Source organism: Bos grunniens, chromosome 4 (assembly GCF_055505025.1).
Source record: "Bos grunniens cultivar Pamir isolate PY7600 chromosome 4, Bosgru_T2T1.0, whole genome shotgun sequence".
Lineage (NCBI taxonomy): Eukaryota > Metazoa > Chordata > Mammalia > Artiodactyla > Bovidae > Bos > Bos grunniens.
In genome coordinates this window covers 75,558,540-75,585,756 of record NC_141168.1, presented here as the reverse complement: position 1 = coordinate 75,585,756, position 27,217 = coordinate 75,558,540, and the positions used below count along the sequence as shown (strand labels likewise).

Below are 27,217 nucleotides of genomic sequence, written 5' to 3'. Positions count from 1 at the left end.
CTCACAAGGCACCCCACATTCTTGCCTCCCTTCTGCCGGCATGTTTTTCTTTTGTCTCTGCCCGGTTAACCCTTGTATCCTTTACATCTAAGAGAAAAGGTCAGGTCCGCATAGAGAAATATTTTTTCAGAGCCCTTTAAAAATTACATTTCTTCCATAGCAAAAAGTTCTTTTCCTTTCATAGTATTTATAACAATTGTAGTGATATAGTTATTTGCCATATAGTCAAAGGTCCATATAGTCAAAGCTATGGTTTTTCCAGTAGTCATGTATGGATGTGAGAGCTGGACCACAAAGAAGGCTGAGGGTCGAAGAATTTGATGCTTTCAAACTGTTGTGTTGGAGAAGACTCTTGAGAGTCCCTTGGACTGCTAGGAGATCAAACCAGTCAATTCTAAAGGAAATCAACCCTGGATATTCAGGGAAGGACTGATGCTGAACTGAAGTTCCAATACTTTGGCCACCTGCTGTGAAGAGCCAGCTCATTAGAAAAGACCTTGAAGCTGGGAAAGATAGAAGGTGGGAGGAGAAGGGGATGACAGAGGACTAGATAGTTGGATGGCATCACTGACTCAATAGACAAGAGTTTGAGCAAGCTCAGGGGGTTGGTGATGGACAAGGAAGCCTGATGTGCTGCAGTCCATGGGGTCGCAAAGAGTAGGACATGGCTAAGTGACTGAACAGCAACATTCCATTGTGTGTGTGTGTATACCACATCTTGTTTATCCATTCATCTGTCAAGGGGCGTTTAGTTTGCTTTCATGTCTTGGTTATTGTAATAGTACTACAATGGGGTGTGTGTATCTTTCTGAGTTGGAGTCTTCATATTTTCCAGATATATGCCCAGAAGTGGAATAGCTGGATGATACGGTATCTCTATTTTTAGTTTTTTAAGACATCTCCAAACTGTTTTCCATAGTGGCTGTACCAATTTACATTCCTACTAAGAGTGTAGGAGGGCTCCCTTATCTCTACACCCTCTTCAGTATTTATTATTTGTAGACATGATAATGGACATTTTGACTAGCTCATCACCTTTTATCATAGCTCTTCTCACCTTTTATTAAAAGAGCCTTACTTATGCATTATTTCCTCTGTTGTTTTCCTTATTTATCAGTTTATTGTTGATGACTCCTATAGATGGGGCTTCATGCACACTTACTGAGAGAATGTTAAACTGGTAGCAATAAAGGTGGCCAGGAAAATTTGAATAGAAGTCTTGAGAGTGTATGAGCAAGAGCTGGGGGTCAGTGGTGGAGGGGACAGTGATTTGATGACTGCTAAAACAAAGGTCCATCTAGTCAAGGCTATGGTTTTTCCTGTGGTCATGTATGGATGTGAGAGTTGGACTGTGAAGAAAGTTGAGCACCGAAGAATTGATGGTTTTGAACTGTGGTGTTGGAGAAGACTCTTGAGAGTCCCTTGGATTGCAAGGAGATCCAACCAGTCCTTTCTAAAGGAGATCAGTCCTGGGTGTTCATTGGAAGGACTGATGCTAAAGCTGAAACTCCAATACTTTGGCCACCTCATGCAAAGAACTGACTCATTGGAAAAGACTCTGATGCTGGGAGGGATTGGGGGCAGGAGGAGAAGGGGACGACAGAGGATGAGATGGCTGGATGGCATCACTGACTCGATGGACGTGAGTTTGAGTGAACTCCGGAAGTTGGTGATGGACAGGGAGGCCTGGCGTAGTGCTATTTATGGGGTCGCAAAGAGTCGGACTCGACTGAGCGACTGAACTGAACTGAACTGAAAGTGAGGGAGATCTTCCTAAGAGTTAGGAGATGGCAGAGCTGTGTAGCATGGGCTGGTTTTCTGATCACTCACTGGCTGTGCTGATCATAGTCCAGGTAGCCACTTAACAGACTTACAGAAGATTTAAGAGCCAGATGTACTGTTTAGGTTGATAGCTTTCATGGGGACTTCTGATCATGACACTTTCAGTTTGTACAATTTTGCAGCATTCCACAGAAAAGGAAACAGTAGAATATTATGCATAGAATGTGTGAAAATCAGAGTTGGTCAATGAAAGTCAAGATAAATAAGGGCTCTAATCTATATTCCCTGGTGGCTCAGACAGTAAAGTGTCTGCCTACAATGCAGGAGACTGGAGTTCAATCCCTGGGTTGGGAAGATCTCTTGGAGAAGGAAATGGCAACCCACTCCAGTATTCTTGCCTGGAAAATCCCATGGATGGAGGAGTCTGGTAGACTACAGTCCATGGGGTCGCAAAGAGTCGGACACGACTGAGCGACTTCACTTTCACTTTAATCTATATTCTGGTCGTAGTAAATTCTATGCTCATGGTGAGTAACTTAATACATTTAAAAAGGGGGTTAAATTAGATGATTTATAGGGCCCTCATCTCAAATGTAATGATTTTATATTCTTGGAAATAACTGTATCTGCCCTGTAAAACGGGTACATACACTGTCCAATATAGTCTTATAAGAAAAGGCAACACTTTCACTAAGGGATGAATTGGAAGGTAAGTCGAAAATGAAAGTCTGAAAGTTGAACTTCCAGAACTTCTTACTGTCTTGTCACAGCTTCACTATGTAAAGGGGCCAAATCACTTATGTTTACATGCTGACACTTCCCTGTCCGTAAAACTAGGAAAATGCTACTTTCCACCTCACAGTGGTGTTGTGAACTTTAATTAGTTCATGTTTACCAAGACTTGAAAGTGTCTTGGTGAAGTCCCTTGGCAGGTGTCATTATTTATCCTGAAGCTTCTTATAATGATAGCCACCATCAGCTGCTGCTCCTGGAGTTGTGGGGAAAATGGCCCCAGAGCAGATTTCTCCTTTTTCCACATCATTGAAAGGCCTCTCCTTGGATCTTTTCTGAATTTATATCATTTCCTCTCCATTTACATCACATAGTAAGTGCTCCATAAGTGTTGCATAAATAATTAAACATCCATTGCTAAGCAGTTAAAATGTTGTTGTCAATAGTATGGTTTCCATCATTGCTCTTCCAAGGAAACTTTTCCCACACTGTCTACACACCTTTTAATGAATTTTGATATTTACTTCAGGGTCTTTTATATCTGTTCTTTTCTTCAAAATGGCTATGTCTGCTTATGAAGTCCTGATGAGACTTCACCATCATCATGAAAAAAAGTTCTTTGATAGAAACAATATATAATTTTTAATAAGCTTTTTCACTCTTCCCTGATGTTTTCTTTACTCTCAGAGATACATAAAATATTTGAGACTAGAAAATATAGCCAATCTTCCAATTCTACTAATGATGATGTTAAAGCCCAGTGCCCTAAGTCATATTGATTTACTCACAAAACCGAGACAAGGCAAGGATCTATTGGTTCATTATTACTCTGTACTCTCAATAAGCAAACCCTTCAAAACTCTATATAAACCTGTACAAAATAATCTTATTCCTACCATTATCCCTAAAATAGAACAGTTTTTTATTTGTGGACAGCTGTGCCTGCCTATTGCTGCTGTATATACACACAAGTCTATCCTGATTTCTGCTATTCAATGTCAGAGTTGAAACCTTTGGCACTCTGAGATTGAGTTAGAGGCTCTACAGTGTCTGTCTTATTTCAAAATGTGTCCCATATTTGCCTTGCTCATCAAGACCTTTTATTTCTATTGGGCATAAAATTTCCTCCATGACTCTATTTCTCTGTGTTAGACAAAAGTGGAGAAAACTCCAAAGAAGATACATAAATGGCCAATAAATGCATGAAAAGATGCAAAACATTAGTCATCGAGTGCTCAGGAGCTTAAGTCATGTCCAACTCTTTGCAACCCTATGGACTGTAGCCCTCCAGGTTCCTCTGTCCATGGGGATTCTCCAGGCAAGAATACTGGAGTGGGTGGCCATGCCCTCCTCCAGGGGATCTTCCTCACTCGGGGAATAAACTGGTGTGTCTCTTACGTCTCCTGCATTGGCAGGTGGGTTCTTTACCACTAGTGTCACCTGCCAAATGCAAATTCAAACCACAGTTAGATATAACTTTCTGAAGCTTATATCTCATGCCTCCTTTCTAGAGCCTACTTGTATCTGTAGGTCATGGGCTGTGATGGTTCAGTTGAGGCTGAGCTGAGCCAACCCATGCCTCTTCCCAGGTGTACACCTATGAGTGGATTTACTAGTTAATGTGGTAACTCTCTATTCGATATTTTGAGTTGAACAGTCATCATCCTATGATGACTGTGATAAAAAGATGGAAGTAACAAGTGTTGGCAAGGATGTGAAGAAATGTGAACCCTCATATGCTCCTCCTAGATGCTGTGGGAAAACAGGTCATCAGTTTCTCAAAATGTTGAATACAGAGTTATCATATGATCTAGTAATTCCACGCATAGGTGTACACCTGGGAAGAAGCATTGATCAGCTCAACTCAGCCTCAACTGAACCATCACAGCCCACGACCAACAGGTACAAGTAGGCTCTAGAAAGGAGGCATGAACTTTGGTAAGAGGTGTGTGAATGAATTACCTGTGAAGGGCTCTAAAGGTGTGTGTCATGTCACAGGGTGCACAAAGACTCTGCTCTGGGGGACACTCTGATGAAAAAGACACTGAACTATGAACAAAAGAAGGAAATCAAGCACACGTTGGAATGGAAAGGAGAGGATGACTCTTAGAAACTGTCTTGTAAGATTGTCTCATCTCACAGGTGTGAGGACTGCCAGTCAAGGAGGGAGTATACTATACTATATTATACTATAAGCATGTGTGAGTGCCAAGTCACTTCAGTTGTGTCTGACTGTTTGTGCTCCTATGGACTGTAGCCCACCAGGCTCCTCTGTCCATGGGATTTCCCAAGCAAGAATACTAGAGTTGGTTGCCATTTCCTCCTGCAGGGGATCTTCCCCACCCAGGGATTGAACCCGTGTCTCCTGTAGCTCCTAAACTGGCAGGTGGATTCTTTATCACTGAGCCACCTAGGGATCCTGGACCATCCTTCAGATATGAGAAAGTTCCTACAACTTACAAAATAACTTCATGGAGAATGACATACATTTGTTAAAACAATTAAAACCCATATATAGCATATATACGGAGCATATAGCCATACAGCACATGAACCGTGAACTTCCAGATGTTCAAGCTGATTTTAGAAAAGGCAGAGGAACCAGAGATCAAGTTACCAACATCTGTTGGATCAATGAAAAGACAACACCAAAATCAGACTGATTATATTCTTTGCAGCCAAAGATGGAGAAGCTCTATACAGTCAGCAAAAACAAGACCAGGAGCTGACTGTGGCTGAGATCATGAACTCCTCATTGCCAAATTCAGACTTAAAAAGAAGAAAGTAGGGAAAATCACTAGACCATTCAGGTATGACCTAAATTAAATCCCTTACGATTATACAGTGGAAATGAGAAATAGATTTAAGGGACTAGATCTGATAGACAGAGTGCCTGATGAACTATGGACAGAGGTTCATGACACTGTACAGGAGATAGGGATCAAGATCATCCCCAAGAAAAAGAAATGTAAAAAAGCATAATGGTTGTCTGAGGAGGCCTTACAAATAGCTGTGAAAAGAAGAGAAGGGAAAAGCACAGGAGAAAAGGAAAGATATAAGCATCTGAATGCAGAGTTCCAAAGAATAGCAAGGAGAGATAAGAAAGCCCTCCTCAGTGATCAGTGCAAAGAAATAGAGGAAAACAAAGAATGGAAAAGACTAGAGATCTCAAGAAAATCAGAGGTACCAAGGGAATATTTCATGCAAGATGGGCTTGATAAAGGACAGAAATGGTATGGACCTAACAGAAGCAGAAGATATTAAGAAGAGGTGACAAGAATACACAGAAGAACTGTACAAAAAAGATCTTCACAACAAAGATATTCACATGGTGTGATCACTCACCTAGAGCCAGACATCCTGAAATGTGAAGTCAAGTGGGCCTTAGGAAGCATCATTACGAACAAATTTAGTGTAGGTGATGGAATTCCAGTTGAGCTATTTCAAATCCTAAAAGATGATGCTGTGAAAGTGCTGCACTCAATATGCCAGCAAATTTGGAAAACTCAGCAGTGGCCACAGGACTGGAAAAGGTGAGTTTTCATTCCAATCCCAAAGAAAGGCAATGCCAAAGAATGGTCAAATTACCACACAATTGCACTCATCTCACATGCTAGTAAATAATGCTCAAAATTCTCCAAGCCAGGCTTCAGCAACACATGAACCGTGAACTTCCAGATGTTCAAGCTGATTTTAGAAAAGGCAGAGGAACCAGAGATCAAGTTACCAACATCTGTTGGATCAATGAAAAGACAAGAAAATTCCAGAAAAACATCTATTTCTGCTTTATTGACTATGCTGAAGCCTTTGACTGTGTGGATCACAATAAACTATGGAAAATTCTGAAAGAGATGGGAATACCAGACCACCTGACCTGCCTCTTGAGAAACCTGTATGCAGGTTAGGAAGCAACAGTTAGAACTGGACATGAAACAACAGACTGGTTCCAAATAGGAAAAGGAGTATGTCAAGGCTGTATATTGTCACCCTGCTTATTTAACTTTTAAGCAGAGTGCATCATGAGAAACGCTGGGCTGGATGAAGCCCGAGCTGGAGTCAAGATTGCCAGGAGAAATATCAATAACCTCAGATATGCAGATAACACCACCCTTATGGCAGAAAGTGAAGAAGAACTAAAGAGCCTCTTGATGAAAGTGAAAGTGGAGAGTGAAAAAGTTTGCTTAAAGGTCAACATTCAGAAAACGAAGATCATGGCATCTGGTCCCATCACTTCACGGGAAATAGATGAGGAAACAATGGAAACAGTGACAGACTTTATTTTTGTGGGGCTCCAAAATCACTGCAGATGGTGACTGCAGCCATGAAATTAAAAGATGCTTACTCCTTGAAAGGAAAGTTATGACAAACCTAGATAGCATATTAAAAAGCAGAGAAATTATTTTGCCAACAAAGTTTTGTCTACTCAAGGCTATGGTTTTTCCAGAAGTCATGTATGGATGTGAGAGTTGGACTATAGAGAAATCTGAGCACCGAAGAATTGATGCTTTTGAACTGTGGTGTTGAAGACTCTTGAGCGTCCTTTGGACTGCAAGGAGGTCTAACCAATCCATCCTAAAGGAGATCAGTCCTGGGTGTTCATTGGAAGGACTGATGTTGAAGCTGAAACTCCAATACTCTTGGCCACCTGATGCAAAAAGCTGACTCATTTGAAAAGACCCTGATTTTGGGAAAGATTGAAGGCAGGAGGAGAAGGGGACAACAGAGGATGAGATGGTTGGATGGCAACACTGACTCAATGGACATGAGTTTGGGTAAACTCCGGGAGTTGGTGATGGTCAGGGAGGCCCCCGGTTGATGGGGTCGCAAGGAGTCGGACACGACTGAGTGACTGAACTGAATGCCCACATATATGTTAATATATTCTGTATGTGAAAAATTAAGAGTACCATGGTTTATACCAGGCAAAATTGTTTTATGTTTTGTAGCCCTGAGACACTAGCATAAATATGGTAAATTTACACCAGTGATATTCAAAGCATCAAAATGATGTATGAGAAGATAGACATGTAAGAGAAGTCTAAAACTTTCTCGACTCGATTGAAACATTTAAACAAGATGTTCCCTAATATAAATACTTGCCAAAAGTCTTTCAAATGATACTGGTAAGTTACAAATAAAGATGGAGAGAAATGGAGTATCAGAGAAAGTTTAAATAATCTATTAAAAAAATGAACTTGTGATTTCCTTGAATATTTCTTCATGATGAACCCAATAAACATCATGCTTAGTTATGATTTTCTTTCTTTTTTTCTAATTTTATTTTATTTTTAAACTTTACATAATTGTATTAGTTTTGCCAAATATCAAAATGAATCCGCCACAGGTATACATGTGTTCCCCATCCCGAACCCTCCTCCCTCCTCCCTCCCCATACCATCCCTCTGGGCCGTCCCAGTGCACCAGCCCCAAGCATCCAGCATCGTGCTAGTTATGATTTTCTTAGAATAAGATATTTTCTTTACAGATACAGTAGGTGGGAATGCCGCTGAAAAATACGTCTCCTCTTTAAATGTGTTTACCTGCAAAAAGTATAGTCTCCTCCAACCCCATTCCACCACTCCAATCCTTCCACAGTCTTTTTGCCTCTTCTTGAGCTTATCACCATTCCTTTAATCTTCCAGCACACATTAAGAACATTCCATGCTGTGACTAAAACCACCTGGCTTCCAAAGTGTAATAGTTAATCTTTAAAGACAGTAGTATCAGTCAGGTCATTAGGGCCAGTAGAAGGGAATGGATCATATTCAAACTGTGACTTAAAATAGCCAAGTCACATCTGAGCCTTCCTGTTGCAGCTCCCCTTCCCCGACTTTCTAGGTGGATTTAGGTTACCTGCCCTTCCATTGACTCACCCTGGTTCTCAGATGACATTTCAAGAACCTATGATGCCACTTGAGCTACCTGTTATTTTTAGGTCTGGAGTTACTAAAGAGGAGCAGGCAGATTCAGATTAGGGGATACAAAATTGATTTCAGCATCTTCCTACTTTTTCAGTCTTTCTCAAGAACTCCTGGCATCCTCGCTGCCTATCTCTTCTAGGACCATACTCATAGGCAAGCAAGAAAGATGCAGTGCTAATACAGTTAGTACGATAGGTTAAGTCCATGGGCTCTGGCACCAGACAAGCTGTATTCATTTCCAGTATCTCACTGAAACTATTCTTTTGAAGGTCACTGACTATGTCCTTATTGAAAAACTCTAGTAAACTTATTGTGAAACTTGCTTCTTAACTCACTGTAGCATTTGTCACTGACGATTGTCTTTTCCTGCTTGATATTCTAGTTTCACTTGGCTTTTGGATACCATGTTCTTATTCTCCTACTTCCCTGACCGAATCCTTCTGGTTCCTCTAATAGCTATTTCCACTCATTCTGCTATTAAATTTAGGGATCTTTTCTTTTTAAATACTCTCCTCTGGAGAGCTGCTGCAGTTTTACAGCATTTCCTATGACCTCTGTGCTCATGTCTCCAAGGTTTATTATCTTCCCTTGGGCTCCAGTCTTCATAGCCCTGTCAAAAGGATATTTCCATCACATTTAATTCAGCATCATTTGATTAAATCTGCCATATTACCCTTTTTGGAATCAGCTTTAGCTCACTCCTCTCTTTTTCTCATCATTTTCACAGGCTTCAAACCTTAGAGTCATCTTTTGATGTGTGCAATGAAGAAGTTAACGACTGAGTTTTACCAATTCTTTCTTTGAAATGCCCAGTAATATCTGCTTCATCACTCTCATGTTAACTGTAGCCCAGACTCTTGTTTTCATGCACCATCATTATTACAATGCCTTTGTCTTTCTCTTACTTGAGTCTCTCTATTTTCCCATTTTTTTTTCCCTTGGAAGAATAACCTCAGCTCAGAACTCACCATGGTTCATTTCCCCCACAAGTCTAAACTCTTTGCCTTGCTTTGCATGTGTGCTAAGTTGCATCTGACTCTGTGTGACCCTATGGACTGTAGCCTGCCAGGCTTCCTGTCCATGGGATTCTCCAGATAGGAGTACTGGAGTGGGTTGCCATGCCAGGGAATCTTCCAGGGCTTGATCTTCCAGGGGATTTCTGGTGTCTCTTATGTACCCTACATTGGCAGGTGGGTTCTTTACCACTAGAGCCACCCAGGAAGCCCCTTGCCTCACTTTAGTGCTTACTGTAAGTTAACCCAACTTTACTAACAAATAATGTCCCACAGCTTTAGATATGAGCTCCCTCTTTAATCAGCAACCTCTGTGCTTATCCCAGGCTCACATGGTCATGCTCTTCCCCTAATTTAGGAAGTTCTTTTCCTTACCCTCCTAAATCCTAGCCATTCTTTGAGGCCAGGGCCCATCTTTTCTACGAAATCCTCTCTAACTCTGGCATTTAACACTGTCTCTCAATACTCAATATCTATAGCATTTTCAGACCGTTCCTCAGTGAAGCTTTAAACTATATTCGGTATGTATTAGTTTTAAGCTATTTATTTTCCCATAATCAGGTTGTAACCTCCTCCAGGGCAGTATCTTAAGGCAGTGTCTTACCGTTACTATGAGCTCATTTTGTTAAGCTAAATGAGAAAGACTTCTCAGTCTGACTGAAGTCTGGTAATAAACCCGAGATATGGTTAACACATGTGATTATGTGGTTAACTCATAAAAGTAAAAATGACTTCAGTTCAGTTCAGTTCAGTTCAGTCGCTCAGTCGTGTCCGACTCTTTGCTATCCACAGCAAATCGCAGCACACCACGCCTCCCTGTCCATCATCAACTCCCGGAGTTCACTCAGACTCACGTCCAACGAGTCAGTGATGCCATCCAGCCATCTCATCCTCTGTCGTCCCCTTCTCCTCCTGCCCCCAATCCCTCCCAGCGTCAGAATCTTTTCCAATGAGTCAACTCTTTGCATGAGGTGGCCAAAGTACTGGAGTTTCAGCTTTAGCATCATTCCTTCCAAAGAAATCCCAGGGCTGATCTCCTTCAGAATGGATTGGTTGGATCTCCTTGCAATCCAAGGGACTCTCAAGAGTCTTCTCCAACACCACAATTCAAAAACATCAATTCTTTGGCACTCAGCTTTCTTCACAGTCCAACTCTCACATCCATACATAATCACTGGAAAAACCATAGCCTTGACTAGACAGACCTTTGTTGGCAAAGTGATGTCTCTGCTTTTGAATATGCTATCTAGGTTGGTCAAAACTTTTCTTCCAAGGAGTAAAAATGACTTACATTTCAGTAAATGTTTACAATGTCCCAAACATTACCATGTACATTTATGAGCTTTTTATATGGTAAAAAATCTTCATTTTTCAGATGAGGAAACTGAAACTTAGGGACATGAAATGACTTACTTAGAAGCTCACAGGGCTGAAAAGTGGAAGCCCTCCACTAAACCCAATGCTTTTCAGTCTTTTTTTCTTTTTCTTCCTTTCATGAAGATCTAACTTTATCAGTGTATGGGGAGGATTAGAGACTACGATCCAGAGAAGGCTATGGCACCCCACTCCAGTACCCTTGGCTGGAAAATCCCATGGATGGAGGAGCCTGGTAGGCTGTAGTCCATGGGGTCGCTATAAGTCCGACACTAGTGAGCGACTTCACTTTCACTTTTCACTTTCATGCATTGGAGAAGGAAATGGCAACCTACTCCAGTGTTCTTGCCTGGAGAATCCCAGGGATGGGGGAGCCCGGTGGGGTGCCATCTATGGGGTCGCACAGAGTCGGACACAACTGAAGTGAATTAGCAGCAGCAGCAGCAGAGACTATGGGATCTATCAACCCCAATTCATTTAGGTTTTAACAGAGTAATGTTTGGAGTGCAGTGTGATGTCATCTTGTATTTAGTCTTACTGTTCCCTTTCTGATGAAAAGCACCAGCCTCAGTTTGGTTTTCCAACTCAAGAGACCAGGAAATCATCTTCAGCATTGCTCTTTCCCTCACAGTCCTATGACCTTTCATCATTAAGCTCAGTCAATTTTACTGCCTCTATTTCTCTTGAATTCATTCCCTTCTTTTCATGTCTGCCACATCTTAGTCCAAGCTACCAGCAGTTACTATCTCTTTAAGGGAATCTTTACATCTACTTCTACTCTTATCTTCCCCAACTTGTTCTCCAGTTAGAATAAGCTTTTCTAAATGCAAATCTGATTATGTCTGTGACTCCCAAAGCACTTTATCAGGCTTCCAGCATTCATATAACAAACCCCTAAAACTTTAGTACAACCAACAAATGCTCTTTGTGATCTGACATCATCTTACACCTCACCCCACTTTCGCTCTTGGTGTCTGATTCATTCTTTCAGCATCTCAAATATGCCTGCTTCTTCCCACTGCTGGCTGTTTTCCTTACCTGGAACACTTCTGTTTCAGTTCAGTTCAGTTCAGTCTCTCAGTCGTGTCCAACTCTTTGCGACCCCGTGAATTGCAGCACACCAGGCCACACTTTTCTTTACTTTTCTCCTATTTTACATTTATCCTTCCTTCACTCTTACTGCAATTATAATTTTCTCAAGAAAGTGTTCTTTGACCTTCTTCATCAAGACAAACCTCTCTATAATGTATAATCTCTTAGCACCATGCAAGGCTCCTCCATCACTTAGGAGTTGCACTTCGCATTTACTTCTCTGATTACCATTGGTTTCTTTCCCCCACTAGACTAAAAGTTCCTTGCTGCTACTGCTGCTGCTAAGTCGAGTCAGTAGTGTCTGACTCTGTTCGACCCCATAGACGGCAGCCCACCAGGCTCCCCCGTCCCTGGGATTCTCCAGGCAAGAACACTGGAGTGGGTTGCCATTTTCTTCTCCAATGCATGAAAGTGAAAAGTGAAAGTGAAGTCGCTCAGTCATGTCTGACTCTTAGCGACCCCATGGACTGCAGCCTTCCAGGCTCCTCCATCCATGGGATTTTCCAGGCAAGAGTACTGGAGTGGGGTGCCATTGCCTTCTCTGAAAGTTCCTTGGGGCAGGGCTAAGTTCAGCCCCTCACACAGATCTAGCTCATGATTAAATACTTTAAAAATACATGCTTAATGATTGACTTAATGAATGAATAATCACTACTGATGACTACCAGTCATTTCAGTTTGGCTAATGGTTTGATGTCAATTTGTGGACACCCAACCTCAGTTGACTCTTTCTACCACTGTGCCAACAATAATGGTATCCTAGATTTGTGGTCACATGATTAGTGAGTGAGCAAACCTACAGCTGGCACATTGTCACAGTCACTCTTAATCCCCACTTAAGCACGTGACTTTAAGTTATCAGCATCATGTCTGTTTATAGTGAAGAACTACAAACTAAAATCCTCAATTCTGTCCTGAAGGGCAACATAAACATTGAATTCCCAGTACTGGGCAGATGTTGAGGCAGTTCAGCTCAAAATAAGAAAGCACCATATTTAAAAAGCAACTGTATGTAAGAGCCGATAAAGTACACTGACGAGCTTGAGACAAAGTGTTCTGATTCTGGCTCTTGTTCTAATTGATCTTTGGCATAGTGCAGAGCATGACCAGAAGGGGGTCTGGCTTGGGTTCCATCCATGTACATTTATTTCTGAATTACCCAGAGGGCCTTTTTATAAACCAGTGTTGTCTTTAAGACCACTGTACAACATGAGCTTGGAGGGTAATATAATAAACAAACTGCGTATTTTCAATATGATAACAAGATGAAATGGCTGCTCATCAGATTTTTCAAATGACATTTGAAAGGGTCAAAAATATTATATGAGTATGTGCAAGAGACAAAAGACAGATTAAAAGATGAGGATTAATCACTTTTACGTAAAAGACTCAAGGGTATAATGATGAGCTGCAGTTTATCTTAGAATGTCATTTATTTGCAAAATGCTACCAAGTAGCTCGGTAATAATTCACAGAATTCATAATGACTTAAAAGACTACTGCCTTAATGGAATTTTTTTTTCTATTTTACTTATTAAGATTGCCTTAATAATTCATGCATGGCAATACCTTTAATGAGCAACTAAATCTCACGTATCTCATTTAAACTTGGCAACTCTGCTGACAGTTAATATAGTCTTGTACCCCTGAGCCAGCAATTGTAGAGGAGCCCTGGGCTGTTAGTAACCGAAACCATCCCATTTATGAAAATCCCAGGAAAACTTATGCCCTAGATGAATGGCTAAATTTTACGATCATTTGCTAGGAAGATTTATTCCTTCTTCATTTGTGGAAGGGAGAGAATGATAATGAGCCCAAACTATAACTCCTATTCCATGGACTGCTTTGGTTGCTTTGCTTCTTTCTTAAAGGCAGCAACTGATTATCTTTCTACTTAGATGGTGAAAAGAGAGAGAGGCATGTAACACTATCCCACCAGGCAAGGTGAATTCTCTGCTTTTCTCCAACACGAAAGCCAATATACAGATAGTTTAGACAACTTTTCTACCAGCATCTACCAGTCAGTTTTATAAGATACTGTCATTTCTTAAAGATACAAGGAAGAAGCATTCACAATTGTTTTTCACATAAAAGAATGCTCCAGGTGGTAATTCTCAAGATACTGCTCACAACAAAATTTCAAAAGTAAACAGTAATTTTAGTACACATTTGTGTGCTACATCCATTTAATATACCACTCACTGCTATATTTACAGTAGTCTAACTGACAGAAAATAGACTCCATTTAAATCCATTAAGACTTGTTCTTGGCATAATGAACTTGTTCTTGGCATAATAAATTAGAGAAGCTTACTGATCTGGCACTGTTCTCTTTCATATACCATTTGAAAAATACACTAGAGATAAAAGTCAGTAAAGACCTGGATTTGGGGAAAACACAGAACAATGTCGCCATAAAAACTGATTTCTTTTTTACTTATTTACAGCACTTTAATAAATTCATGCATGGCAATATCATCAACACGTAACAAAATCTCATATAACATTTAATCTTGCTGTTCTGAAATTGGACATGAAAATTATATTGCATTTGGGTTCACTACATGCAGAAACATTCATACCTGGTGTAAGGCGGGAGAGGCACAGTGATTCTGGTCCACTTGTTGAAAGTATCTGACACCAGGATGCGCTGCAGGTGATAACGACTGCATTCAACATTGGTAGGCAAACAGTCCCTTATCAATGGATGCCAGGACAATCCAAGATCTATCGAGTATTCCAATTCAATAGCTGAAACAGAAGGCATTATTCTGGTTAGAAATACATATCTGATGATCCAGGAACCATGATTACTTATGTTTTCATATGTTTTAATTTATTGTTTTATATATAGTTAAAGCGATCATAGTAACAGTTAAAATTGATATGTTTATTATTTAATCTAATAGTTATGGCACATATGTTATACAAATATATAAACTAGATATCACTTACATATTATAATAACTATAGTATATTTTGTCTGTTTATTTAAAGGTCAACATACAAATACAGAACATAGCAACCATACGTTACAATGGTTCCTTTTAAAATAGTTTTAAAAAATTGAGCAGATTTCTTAAAATTTAACCATTCTATAGGGATCCTGACCAACTTATGCCAAATTTTCTCTTGATTAGGAGAAACTCCTAAGAAATTGAAAAATCTCTTTTATACTCTTATATAGCCTTGCTTTGTTGTGTTATGGAATATACTGGGAAATCAGAGAAGTAAAAGAAGTAGCTGAAAGTCATGAAATTCATGCCCAAATGGGCAATCAGGCTGTGGGTCTACAGAACGAGATTTTTTTCCTTTCTCTTCCTCCAAAACATTCAACCTATACCCTATGTTTTATATTTCTCTCTCTAGTCCCTTCTTGACATTATAAACTACTTCAGTCCACACCTCCCTATTGAAATTGCCTTCTCTAAGACCATGATTCTCAGTCTCGGTTGCACAATGAAATCACCTGGGTACATTTAGAAAGTACCAATGTCAGAGTCCCATCTGCAGAGATTGGGATTTCACTCTTGTGGGGCAGGCCAAGATGTTGGGAGGTTTAAAGTTCCCTGGGGGCACTTTCCTGTGCAGCCAGCGTGGTACCACTCACTGCTCTAAGGCTCCTGGTGGCCTTTTTAGTTAAATACAATGGCTCGTCTCACTATTCATTGTTCCTGTCCTCCCTTCAGCACTGGACATTATTGATGGCTCCCTGATTCTTGAAATGTCCCTTTCTTTTGCAAGACATTATTCTGAATCTCCTGTCGTATTTCCTTCCGACTTCTCTGCTAACTAGCCCAGCTATGGGCATCTTTCCAGCCTCCATCTCTGGCCTTCTATTCTACACATACCCTCCTTGGGCTTCAACTACTATTTCTGTGCCCAAATATCCCAATTTTGCATCTCAAAGTTGGTTTTATTCATTCAGCAAATTTGTTCAGCCTGGCATTGTGCTGGATGCTGGCATAGTGTGATGAACAGTACAAAGTTCCTGTTTTCTACATTGTAAGCCCTCCACATTAAAGGATATCTCTACCTCAAACTATTTGCACCAAACTAAATAAAAACTCATTTTCTCTCATAAATAACATCTCTTATTTATTTATTTGAAATTGGAGGATAACTGCTTTACAATATTGTGTTAGTTTTTGCCACACATCAACATGAATCAGCAATAAGTATACACGTAAACATCTCTTCTTAACTACCAAATTCTCTCAGTGACAATGCTCCTGCATTAGTTTTCTGGGTTTAAAATTTAGAAATTATTTTAGAAAATTTACTTCTTTCTTCTTTACCCTTTATGTTCAATATGTCACCTGGCTTTGAGGTCTGCTGCTGCTTTCCTTTTGGTCTTCAGTGTATCATACTAGTTTTATCTCTTCTATTTGTGTTCATGGCAAGTAGTGCAAGTTTTCATCACCTCCTACAGAGATATCCACCAACACTTCTTTGCCAGGATTCTTCTTTACCCACCTTCATTGGTTCATGGGCTAATCTCCTTAAAATCCACCATACTACCCCCCTGCACTCATGCCCTCTTATTCATGACTTTGTCAAGCACAAATTCCTATGCTTGCCTTTTAATGCCCTTCTTAATTTGATGCCAACAAAGATTAGCCACTTTCCTCTTTTATTTTTTTATTCAGTTCAATCTTTCTCAAGAAGTTGCCCTACTCCACAATAGAAAATACACATGACTGGGCTTACATGGGCAGAGTCTCAGTCCTGGTTCCGCTGCAGTCTGGCCGGCCATGTCATAACTTACTTCTTTGGTTTCTCATTGATTGTGTCTATGGACAGTGGGTGGGTGTCTAGGACCGAAAAGTCCCTTTGTGTTTTCAAAATCAGCACTCTGTCCTCCTCCATTAGATGCAAATATTGTCTATTCAGGCTTGTCTGCTTATAGTATTCCCATGGACCAGGAGAACTCCCACATTATGCTATCAGACCAGCTTGGGGTATCTTCTTCCTCACTTACCCTTCAAATTCACTCCAACTATCAATGCTCACTTGATACTTAGCTTCTTTGTGAAATTTCCCAAACTTCTAGGATTGGCCATCCATTGGTTATCTCTCCCTTGGCTGAACTCTCATTACAGTTTTGCATTAGTACCACTCCATCAAGCACTTGATTTAGTCATTTATTGGACTTTAACTTTCTGAAGCATCCCCTCAACTGGACTGTGTGAAGACAGGCTATATACCTTAATACTTTCTCAAGTTCCACCTCTACTGACTAGTTTATGCTGATTGATTGAGTCCAAGGTAGAAAGAGCACTTCTGAGCTTTTCCCTAAGATCTGTCCATTAAGTTCAGCCTAATGGAAATATGAAAAATCTGGATTTTGCAGGACCTTGGAAGTAACAAATTTCTCCAGATTTTAGGCCCCAAGAATCTAAAATAGAACAAGGTCCTTGTGAACATTCTAGTTTAGATCTCTTGGAAGAACAGTGATACAGGGTGGCGAAAGACTAGGAAGTCCCCAGAATCTTGATGGATCTGCAAATTCCAGTGAAGTGTCCGATTATGCAATGATGGCAGCATTTATTGCTCCTAAGATAGGTCCGTGTATGTGTGTGTGTGTGTGTGTGTGTGTGTGTGTGTAAGGTATGTGTGTAGGTGTACAACCTAGAAGATGAAAACTAGTTACAGTCAGGGTGGTTTAGACTAAACTATGATCCACAATGGCAGAAAGTATTAGGCAAAATGGTAACAATAAAATTTCATGAATCCTGGGAGAATGGAAAGGAGACAATAACGGGACTAATCTAAAACCCTACGAATTAAAACACGTGTAAAACCCTGTGTGTGTAAATCCTACTGCTGACTCTGACATTCCTTATGTGATGACTCTTTTAGTCTGTAAATATGATACCTAAAAATTCTGGATTTAGGAAGGAGAGGTTGGGATGTATGGAGAGAAAATGTAGAAAGAGTTAGTCGCTAATCGTGTACAACTCCTCGTGACTCCAAGGACTATGGTAGCCCTCCAGGCTCCTCTGTCCATGGAATTCTCCAGGCAAGAATACTGGAGTGGGTTGCCATTCCCTTCTCCAGGAGATCTTCCTGACCCAGGGATCAAACCCAGGTCTCCTGCACTGCAGGTAGATTGTTTACTGTCTGAGCCACCAGGAGGAGAGAGTAACGAGGAAAATTACATTACCATATGTAAAATAGATCACCAATGGGAATTTGCTATATGACCAGGGAACTCAAACTGCTGCTCTGTAACAACCTAGAGAGGTGGGATGTGGAGGGAGGTGGCAGGGAGGTTCAAGAGGGAGGGATATATGTATACTAATTCATGTTGGTGACTGCTTCATGTTGATGTTTGGCAGAAACCAATACAATTCTGTAAAACACTTACCTTTCAATTAAAAAATAAATTAAATAAATCTGGAGTTACAAAATCATACAAATCTTTGGGTATCACATATATAAAAGAAGTCTTCATGAACATATACTTAAAATAAGTTTACATTCTGAGGCTTTTTAAAACTCAAATTACCCACAACATTTTTAAGAATGCAGTTGTGGTTGGACTGAAAGTGCACTTGTGTTTTACTTAGAGACTTCTTGGAGGTGTAGTTCAGTCCTTTGACTGTGGCAGTCATGGATGCTCATTTATACATGCTTGTTGCTCCACCTAGGAAGGTAACACTCACCATAACAAGAATCTGTGACCGAGCAGGAGGCAGCAAAATCTATCTGTAGGAAGGAATCCTCATTCACAGCAATGTCCGTGGTGACCACGTAACGGGTGCTGGCCTTTTCAATGAAGACAAGGGCATCACCTGTAGAGCCGCACACAGGCATCTTGGTGCCTCCGGGGTGAAGCAGCCACTTCCTACTATCCAGAGTTGTGAAATCATCCTCCAAGACTGTATTGCCAGAAATATTTCCTCCAATGAGGATCTGAAATATATTTTTTAAAGAAAAACTTTTCAATTTGGTTTTGAGACATGAGAAAGTTCAGTCCTTTTTTTGTTTGTTTTTATCTGTCAGATTGCTCAGAACTGGCATTATTCAGCAAGCATAATGTTAGGGGGCCTTTCAGAATGCTCCTGTTTATGTGGTCTGCTTGCCCATCTGGCAAGAAGCTACAGAAACAAATTGAAAGACTGACAAAACCATTCACAGCCTTCATGGGCCAAACTGTGCCTTTGGAAACTACATGCACCCAAGCTGGGAATGCAAAATTTGGTTATATGTGATTTTTCCAAGTAAAATTTCTATTTAAGAACAGTTGTATCCTAAGGCATTTCAGTTCCAATTCTTTGCAGGGATTCTACTGTTTTTTTAACAAGTTCTTTGAGTTCTATTGGATATGCATTTTATTATGTATGAAGATCCTTTAGAACTGTTCATAAGGATGTTAGGGAGATTTACTTATTTTTTTTCTTCAAAGGTTAGGAAAGAGGATATGGGAACTACTGTATGTGGCACAAATGCTAATTTGCACATTTTCCTTTTCAGAGAATTATAGCCTTGAATCACGGTTAATAAAGTCCCTCTAACCATATGGCAGAATCCTCTATGAGCAGGACCTGGGCCTTCTATTGTGTCATTCATTTTTATAGGCTCAGACATTTGAGGAACCAGAGAATGAAAGGAAGCTAAATGCCATATCTAATCTAGTAACATGCCCTTGGGTAAGTCACCCAACTTGTGGGTCCTGGACCTCCTCTACTGAGCAAGGGGTTGGCCTAACTGCTTTCTAAAGCCACATTCAGTGCAAATGACAAAATTATAATAGTTAATCTTGAAGGGACCGACCTGGTCGATAACCCAGGGACTGTAGAAGTGCCCATTTTCAGATGGTTGCCACCAGCGGAGGCGAGTAGAAGCAGAACGGGCTTTCAGAGGTATCTCCAGGGCGATGTACCTGCCCACATTGCTGGAGTTGCTGAAAAGGAACTCTTGAAGGAGACTCCACGAGAGGCCGCCATTGAGAGAATATTGTAGAAGCACAGGTTGGCTCCTGGGATCTGGAACACCTTTACCACATCCTAGTCGCATGAAGAACTGCACAAATCTGATACAAGTAAAATTTACTCTAGACAAGTGCACAGGGTAATAGGAGGAACTCACAGCTTTAATGAACACGATGATTTAATGAACATTCAAAGTAATTGTTCCAAAGTTTGATTTCCCTTTTAAATGTGAAAGGGAGTTAGTAAAATGTGAAGTCTGAAAAAGGCTACTCTGTATCCATATTGATATTTGGTATCCCTCCACCCCACCACCCACCAACAAGGGAGTGTCTGAGGGATTTGAGCATTTATCCTGCCCTCTGGCTATTCTTTAAGAAGATGGGAGCAGTCCAAATTTGGGAGTGTGTATTGCTATCTATCTAAGATAAATCTGTATCCTTGTTTTTAGTATCTGAAACTGAAAGAATGCAATTAATATAGTTTATGTCATTTATCCACAAAATCATCCATTCCCATTTTTTACCAGTAGTTTTTCAGATCTCATATTATTGGTTTTGTGAGATACTTTTAAATTCACCAGTTGTAGCATCTCTTTTTGAAAGGCCAGACATTTTTTGGAAGAGGTGTGTTAAGCTTGAGCCTCTTGTCTGCGTTTTGTGCCAGGAGCAGGGGAGCATGAGTGTGGGGTGGTGTGGATGGTGGGCAGTGCCAGCCTCTGACTCTTGCTGCATCTGGGACGGCTGATACTGGTCATCGAAAGATGTGGCGGTCAGCCAGTGGCAGCCTTCCCAGCTGGCAGGGAGGTGGACAGAGTGGCAGCTGGGCTGCCAATGAAAACCAGCTCACATGTTATCTTTGGCAGGAGAGCTGTTGGTTCCTGGTCTGGCTGCTGTGCTAGCTGGTAATGCAAAATACGTTTCCTATGTAACCCAATACACATACCCAATTATGAATGCATGTCAAACATATGAAATATATTGGGGCATATAATAAAAGTTATCAGTTTCATATATAAAATCATGCATTCTTCATGGGTTCCTCCCCTCCCCCATATCCACTATCAGGACATTCATTTACCTTATAACCCCGAGAAAACTGGGATTTTACATGGAGCATTTTGAGGTCAATATATGCAAATCCTACACAGCATGCTACTGAGATGAGATAAATAATAGAGTTTTTAACATTGGATTAATGAAAAAAATACATGATTACTGCCTTGTAAAGCTTTTACCTATAAAAACAATAATTGTTTACAGAGAAACACTTTTAGTATATTGTCTACTTGTATTGGGAAAATGTTTATATTAATTTAGTTATAGATAAACCATGTAAGAATTATTTAGAAAAGCCTAATAATTTCTAAATTAGAGAATTCAGTTGCCAGTGATAATTCTTAGATAAAGAGCAGTAAATTAAACCATATGCATTAAAATAGAATGGGGATAAATAAAATTTTGCTTTCTATAACTGTAAAATTATTCTTATTGATAGAATTATATTTTATATGAAGCATGATCAAACTTATAATTCAATAAATGAAACAACTTAAGAGAAAGAGGAGGATATGTTAAAATATATTTTAAGATACTCTGAAATATTTCAAAAGATAGAACATGATTTCTTTATTCACTTGCAAATATAGGTCAGGGTTCCATTTTATACATTGTAAACTGTATTTTTTATTTTCCTGGCTAAGTTTTTGGCTCATCAAATGATCAAGGGATACACATCTTGACAGGACATAATCCTCAGAGCCAGTTTAAAATGTTTGCTTCTGAGTGACTGTGCTTAATTTAGAAAATGAGTGACTCGAATGTATGAGCAAATCATTGGAAAGAAATGCTTATAAACAACAAGCCTACGCTTTAGACGTTCTTAAATTGTTAATAGATATAAAATTAATGGTGAATAATCTGTGAGCACACTGAATTTCAATCACGCTTTCTCCTGAGCATGGTAAATAATTTCTATATAGACCAGGTGCTACTGAAAAGTAGTCTGTAGACGGTGGATAAAGAAGATTATGTTCTTAAAGTTAAAACAAGGTAAACATTGTCATTTCCTGGTCACCACCTAGTAGACCAGGTATTAGCCTCTTTCTGTTTAGCTCCGTTTCATTTCTGATCTAGTTATTGCATGATCTCTCTCAGTTTTAGAATGAAAATTGTGTAAACTGTGTCTTAATGGAGTCTTTGACAAGCCAGAAGCATAGCATTTCCAATGGGAGGCCTTGTCCTTGAGATCTCTGCTTCTTTTTGACTTGATTACATTCTGCTACTTTACATTACAAGGTAGTTCTTCAACAGCATTTAAAAATGATTACCTAGCATGTGATAAATCCAGATCTCGTGTCATCAACATGCGTAAGCCATCTTCGTTGAAAAAGAGGTTGTTTCCACTGGAAAGGATTCCACACTTCCGAGATGGCTTTCCACCACTCATTAATAAGAATCTATCAGATTCTAGCTGACCTGAAAAGAATGGAAAATGTGGTTTACCTATGACCCCAAATATAGCCACATATTTTTAAAAAGAATATGCCAAATGCTTTGTGTAGTTTTAAAATATGAAGTCACAAATATTTAAGTCATAGATTTGGGGGTAAGAGGTCTTTTCAACATTTTAGCTTGTTTGAATTGTTTAACACTGGCTGTATAATTTAAGGGTCCACATGACAAAGGAAGGGGGCCTTTCCCTAGTATCTATGGTCCAGCCAAACTGTTCCTTCCATTCTGCTCCTCTGCAAAAGCAGACACTGGCTGCTCAGAGTGCGTCAGTTCAGAATTAAAGAAGGGTAATGAGACCTTTCCACTGACTTCTTTACTGTGTCCTTGCTACTGAGAGGACAGTATCAGGCCAGTGTTATACAGTATTTTAAAAGCTACAGTTTTAATGTGAGAAATTTCAGTGTAATTTAATATTTCCTATTAAATAATGTCTTTTGAAACCAACTCACCAATCTCTTCAGTTATTGACCTTTTTCAATTGTGGTAAAAGGCATAATACATTAATTTTGCCATTTAACCATTTTAAAATGAATGATTCAATGGCATTTAGTACATTCATAATGTTGTGCAACCATCACTGCTAGCTAGCTCCAGAATTTTCATTGCCCATAAAGGAAATCTTGTATCCAGTAAGCAATTGATCTCCATTTTCCCCTCACCCACCCTGGCAACCATTAATCTTCTTTCTGTTTCTACGGATTTGCCTGTTTTGAGTGCTTCATAAAAATATGACACGTGTTTGACGTCTTCTACTTAGCATAATGCTTTCAAGATTCATCTATACTGCAGCATGTATCAGTATTTCATTCCTTTTTATAACTATTATTCCACTGTATTGATATATCTAAACCTAATTTTAAAGTATACCTTGAAGCCATAGATACATTGCAAAACATTCACAGGCAACTTGGGAAAAAAAAATTAATCCCCTTTTTCTAACCTAGATATGGACTTCCCTGATGGCTCAGTGGTAAAGAATCTGTCTGCAATGTAGAAGACGTGGGTTTGATCCCTGGGGTGGGCAGAACCCCTGGGGAAGGAAACGGCAATCCACTCCAGTGTTCTTGCTTGGGAAATCCCATGGACAGAGGAGCCTGGCGGGCTCCAGTCTATAGGGTTGCAAAGAGTTGGACATAGTGACTAAATCACCACCACCATTCTAACACAGATAGCTATCACATTTAAGACTTTCTCTTATGAGAACGTTTTCCCAATTTTATCAGAGCGCATATCTGATGCATATACAATTGTGAATAATTTCAATTATAGTACACGTTTTTCCATGTTGTCATCTAAGATTAACTCTCTATATAGACATTTTCCAAAATTATCATTGATTAGAAAATAGCCTTATTTTTTCTTAATTACAGTCTTGTTCACTCTTACTGATTTTGTTTCAAAAATGGAATCCCATGAAGTTCAGAACTAAACAAAGGCATGGGTGGTTCCAAATGTAGTGAAAAATAATGAAATATTAGGGTGAAACTTAGTAGCTCAGCTGGTAAAGTATCTGCCTGCAAGACAGGAGACCCTGTTTGATTCCCGGGTCAGGAAGATCTATTGGAGAAGAGATAGGATACCCACTCCAGTACTCTGGCTTGGAGAATTCCATGGAGTGTATAGTCCATAGGGTTGCAAGGAGTTGGACACGACTGAATGACTTTCACTAATGATTACTTTTATATTACAAATTGTGTGTGCGTGTGTGTATGTGAATTGCTCAGTCGTGTCCAACTCTTTGTGACCCCATGAACTGTAGCCCTCAAGGCTCTTCTGCCTATGGGATTCTCCAGGCAAGAATACTGGAGTGGGTTGCCATTTCCTTCTTCAGGGAATCTTCTGGACTCAGGGATCAAACCAGAGTGTCCTGCATTACAGGCAGATTCTTTACTGTCTGAGCTACCAGGAAAGCCTGAAAGGCAGAGTGTACCACATGAGAAGACAATATAGTCAAGGATGAAATCCTGAGGAGCACATTTAAAAGCAAGGCTTTAAATAAGTTAAAAACAAACAAACAAAAAAAGCAAGGCTTCCCTGGTGGCTCAAATGGTAAAGAATCTGCCTGTAAGCAGGAGACCCGGGTTCAATCCCTGAGTTGGAAGATCCCCTGGAGAAGGGAACGGCTACCCACTCCAGTATTCTTGCCTGGAGAATCCCATGGACAGAGAAGCCTGGTGGGATACAGTCTATAAGGTCACAAAGAATCAGACATGACTGAAGCGACAGCAGACACAAACTGTGCTTAATGTGTAAATTCTTTCACAAAGTTATATAGGTTTCATAAGAAAAGATTACCTTCAAAATCATCCTTGAGAAAATCAGGATTTTTGGTGCTTATTTTACAGGTTGGACCTGAATAACCAGGATCACATATACACTTGGTTCCATTGATACAACTCCCGTGTCCGTTACACATCTCTTCACATTGTGGACCAATATAGACATTATCAATGGCCCATGTCACTGGCTGTGAGCCAGCAGAATAAAACCCTTGGTACCATCTGAAACGCACAGATCTGGAAAAGAGATACAAGTCCTTCAAAAGCTAACCAACAGGATAATATCTTCAAAGTAAGCACATCTGATCAGTGAGCAGTGGGCAGTTACCACCTCTGCACCACATTCAAGTAGAAAACAAGGTTCAATATTTCAAGACCACAAATGACATTCCTCAATCTCTAGGATGTTGCCAATAAAGTTCCTGCTTTCTACAAGCCTTTCCCAATAGTGTCACTGTCAAAACTCCACCTGAATTTCTATCTTTTTCAACACTGACTTTCTTGGTGAGGCATTTTCCATTAAACATTATCTATGGGACTTCCCAGCTCAAATGGTAAAGAATCCTCCTGGAATGCCAGAGACCTGGGTTCAATCCCTGGGTCAGGAAAATTCCCTGAAGAAGAGCATGGCAACCCACTCCAGTATTCTTGCCTGGAGGATCCTGTGGACAGAGGAGCCTGGTGAGCTATAGTCCATGGGGTCACAAAGAGTTGGACACATCTGAGCAACTAACACACACACACAAGCTCTGTTTGGGCTTCCCTGGTGGCTCAGATAGTAAAGAATTGGCCTGCAATGCAGGAGACCTGGGTTTGATCCTGGGTCAGGAAGATCCCCTGGAGAAGGGAGTGGCAACCCACTCCAGAATTCTTGTCTGGAGAATTCCATGGACAGAGGACCCTGGAAGGCTATTGTCCATGGGCTGGCAAAGAGTCAGACACAACTGAAGTGACTTAACATGCATGCTTTGTTAACCAGTCCATTTTAAATGAACTTAAAATTCTCATAATATAAAAGTAATAATTAACTACTTAAAGTGTACAATTTGGTGGTGTTTAGTACATCCACATTGTTAGCTTGCCATCACCTCCATCAAGTTCCAAGACTTCATGCTAAAGGAAATCCTGCACTTATTAGCAGTCATTTTTGATTCGCCCCTACATACAGCCCCTGAAAACCACTAAGCTATTTCCTGTCTCAGTGGATTTGCCTATTCTAGATATTACATATAAATGGAATCATATACCATGTGACCTTTACTGTCTGGCTTTAATCTCCTATCATAAGTTTTCAGGGTTTATCTATGCTGTAGCAAGTATCAGAATTATAGTCTTTTTATAACTGAGTAATATTACATTGTATGGCTAAATCAACTTATTTATTCATTGATCAACTGATAGACATTTGTTTGTTTCCACTTTTTGGCTACTGTGAATAGTGCTTTTATGAATATTTGTGTACAAATATTTGCTTGAATACCTGTTTTCAATTTTTTGGATAGGATGGTAGTAAATTTGCTAGGTAACACGGTAATTAACTAGCTCTTTAATTTCTCTATCTTCCACAATTTTGATGGAGGTTCCATTATTATAGCTATCACAGCTGTGAGTATTTAAAAGCACACCTATTTCCCTTTTTGGCTAGGAGCTCCTAGAGACCAATACCCATACTTGTTTCTTTTCTGCAATCTTTTTTGTGCCTAGTGCAGTGTTTCACACATAGCAGATGCTCAGTTAGTGTTTCCTGAATGTCACTTTTTGTGGAAAGCCTTAGGAGCCACACTAGGGTGTTCTGGATTTTGTCCTATTGGCAACAGAGACCCTCAAAAGATTATTTTAAAGAGACAAATGACAAAGTCAAGTTTATTTTTAGTTAAATGTTTCTTATTTTTTAATTTATCTTTAAATGAAAAGTAATTTTGCTTTTTACTTGTAAGATGATTATCCTATCATATTGCTGAAGATAAGTTAACTCTTTAGAAATAATCTATATATTTAGGTAGCAGGCCAGAAATATTAATAATTGAGTATATTTTATTATGTATAAAACTCAGTTCAAAGAAGATAGTCTTTTTTCAGAGGAGCTAGATATAGAGATGGTCACACAAGTCGCTCCCATCTCTTTCAGAATTTTCCACAGTTTATTGTGATCCACACAGTCAAAGGATCTGGCATAGTCAATAAAGCAGAAATAAATGTTTTTCTGGAACTCTCTTGCTTTCTTGATGATCCAGCAGATGTTGGCAATTTGATCTCTGGTTCCTCAGCCTTTTCTAAAACCAGCTTGAACATCTGGAAGTTCACAGTTAACATATTGATGAAGTCTGGCTTGGAGAATTTTGAGCATTACTTTACTAGCGTGTGAGATGACTGCAATTGTACAGTAGTTTGAGCATTTTTTGGCATTGCCTTTCTTTGGGACTGGAATGAAAACTGACCTTTTCCAGTCCTGTGGACACTACTGAGTCTTCCAAATTTGCTGGCATGAGTGCAGCACTTTCACAACATCATCTTTTAGGATTTGAAATAGCTCAACTGGAATTCCATCACTTCCACTAGCTTTGTTCATAGTGATGC

The 27,217-nt window shown here is 39.8% G+C and overlaps 1 protein-coding gene across 2 annotated transcripts in view; it reads right to left on the bottom strand.

Annotated features, from left to right (window-relative positions):
- The window catches only part of RELN (reelin), a 557,372-nt gene that overhangs the window by 46,008 nt on the left and 484,147 nt on the right, over positions 1-27,217 (bottom strand). For both annotated transcript variants that reach the window (XM_086397037.1, XM_086397038.1), the window contains exons 42-46: positions 24,657-24,877; positions 22,178-22,325; positions 19,694-19,952; positions 18,583-18,832; positions 14,497-14,665 (exon numbers count right to left, since the gene is read on the bottom strand). In XM_086397037.1, the coding sequence (XP_086253163.1) occupies positions 14,497-14,665; positions 18,583-18,832; positions 19,694-19,952; positions 22,178-22,325; positions 24,657-24,877 (1,047 nt within the window). The remainder of the gene's footprint in view (positions 1-14,496; positions 14,666-18,582; positions 18,833-19,693; positions 19,953-22,177; positions 22,326-24,656; positions 24,878-27,217) is intronic.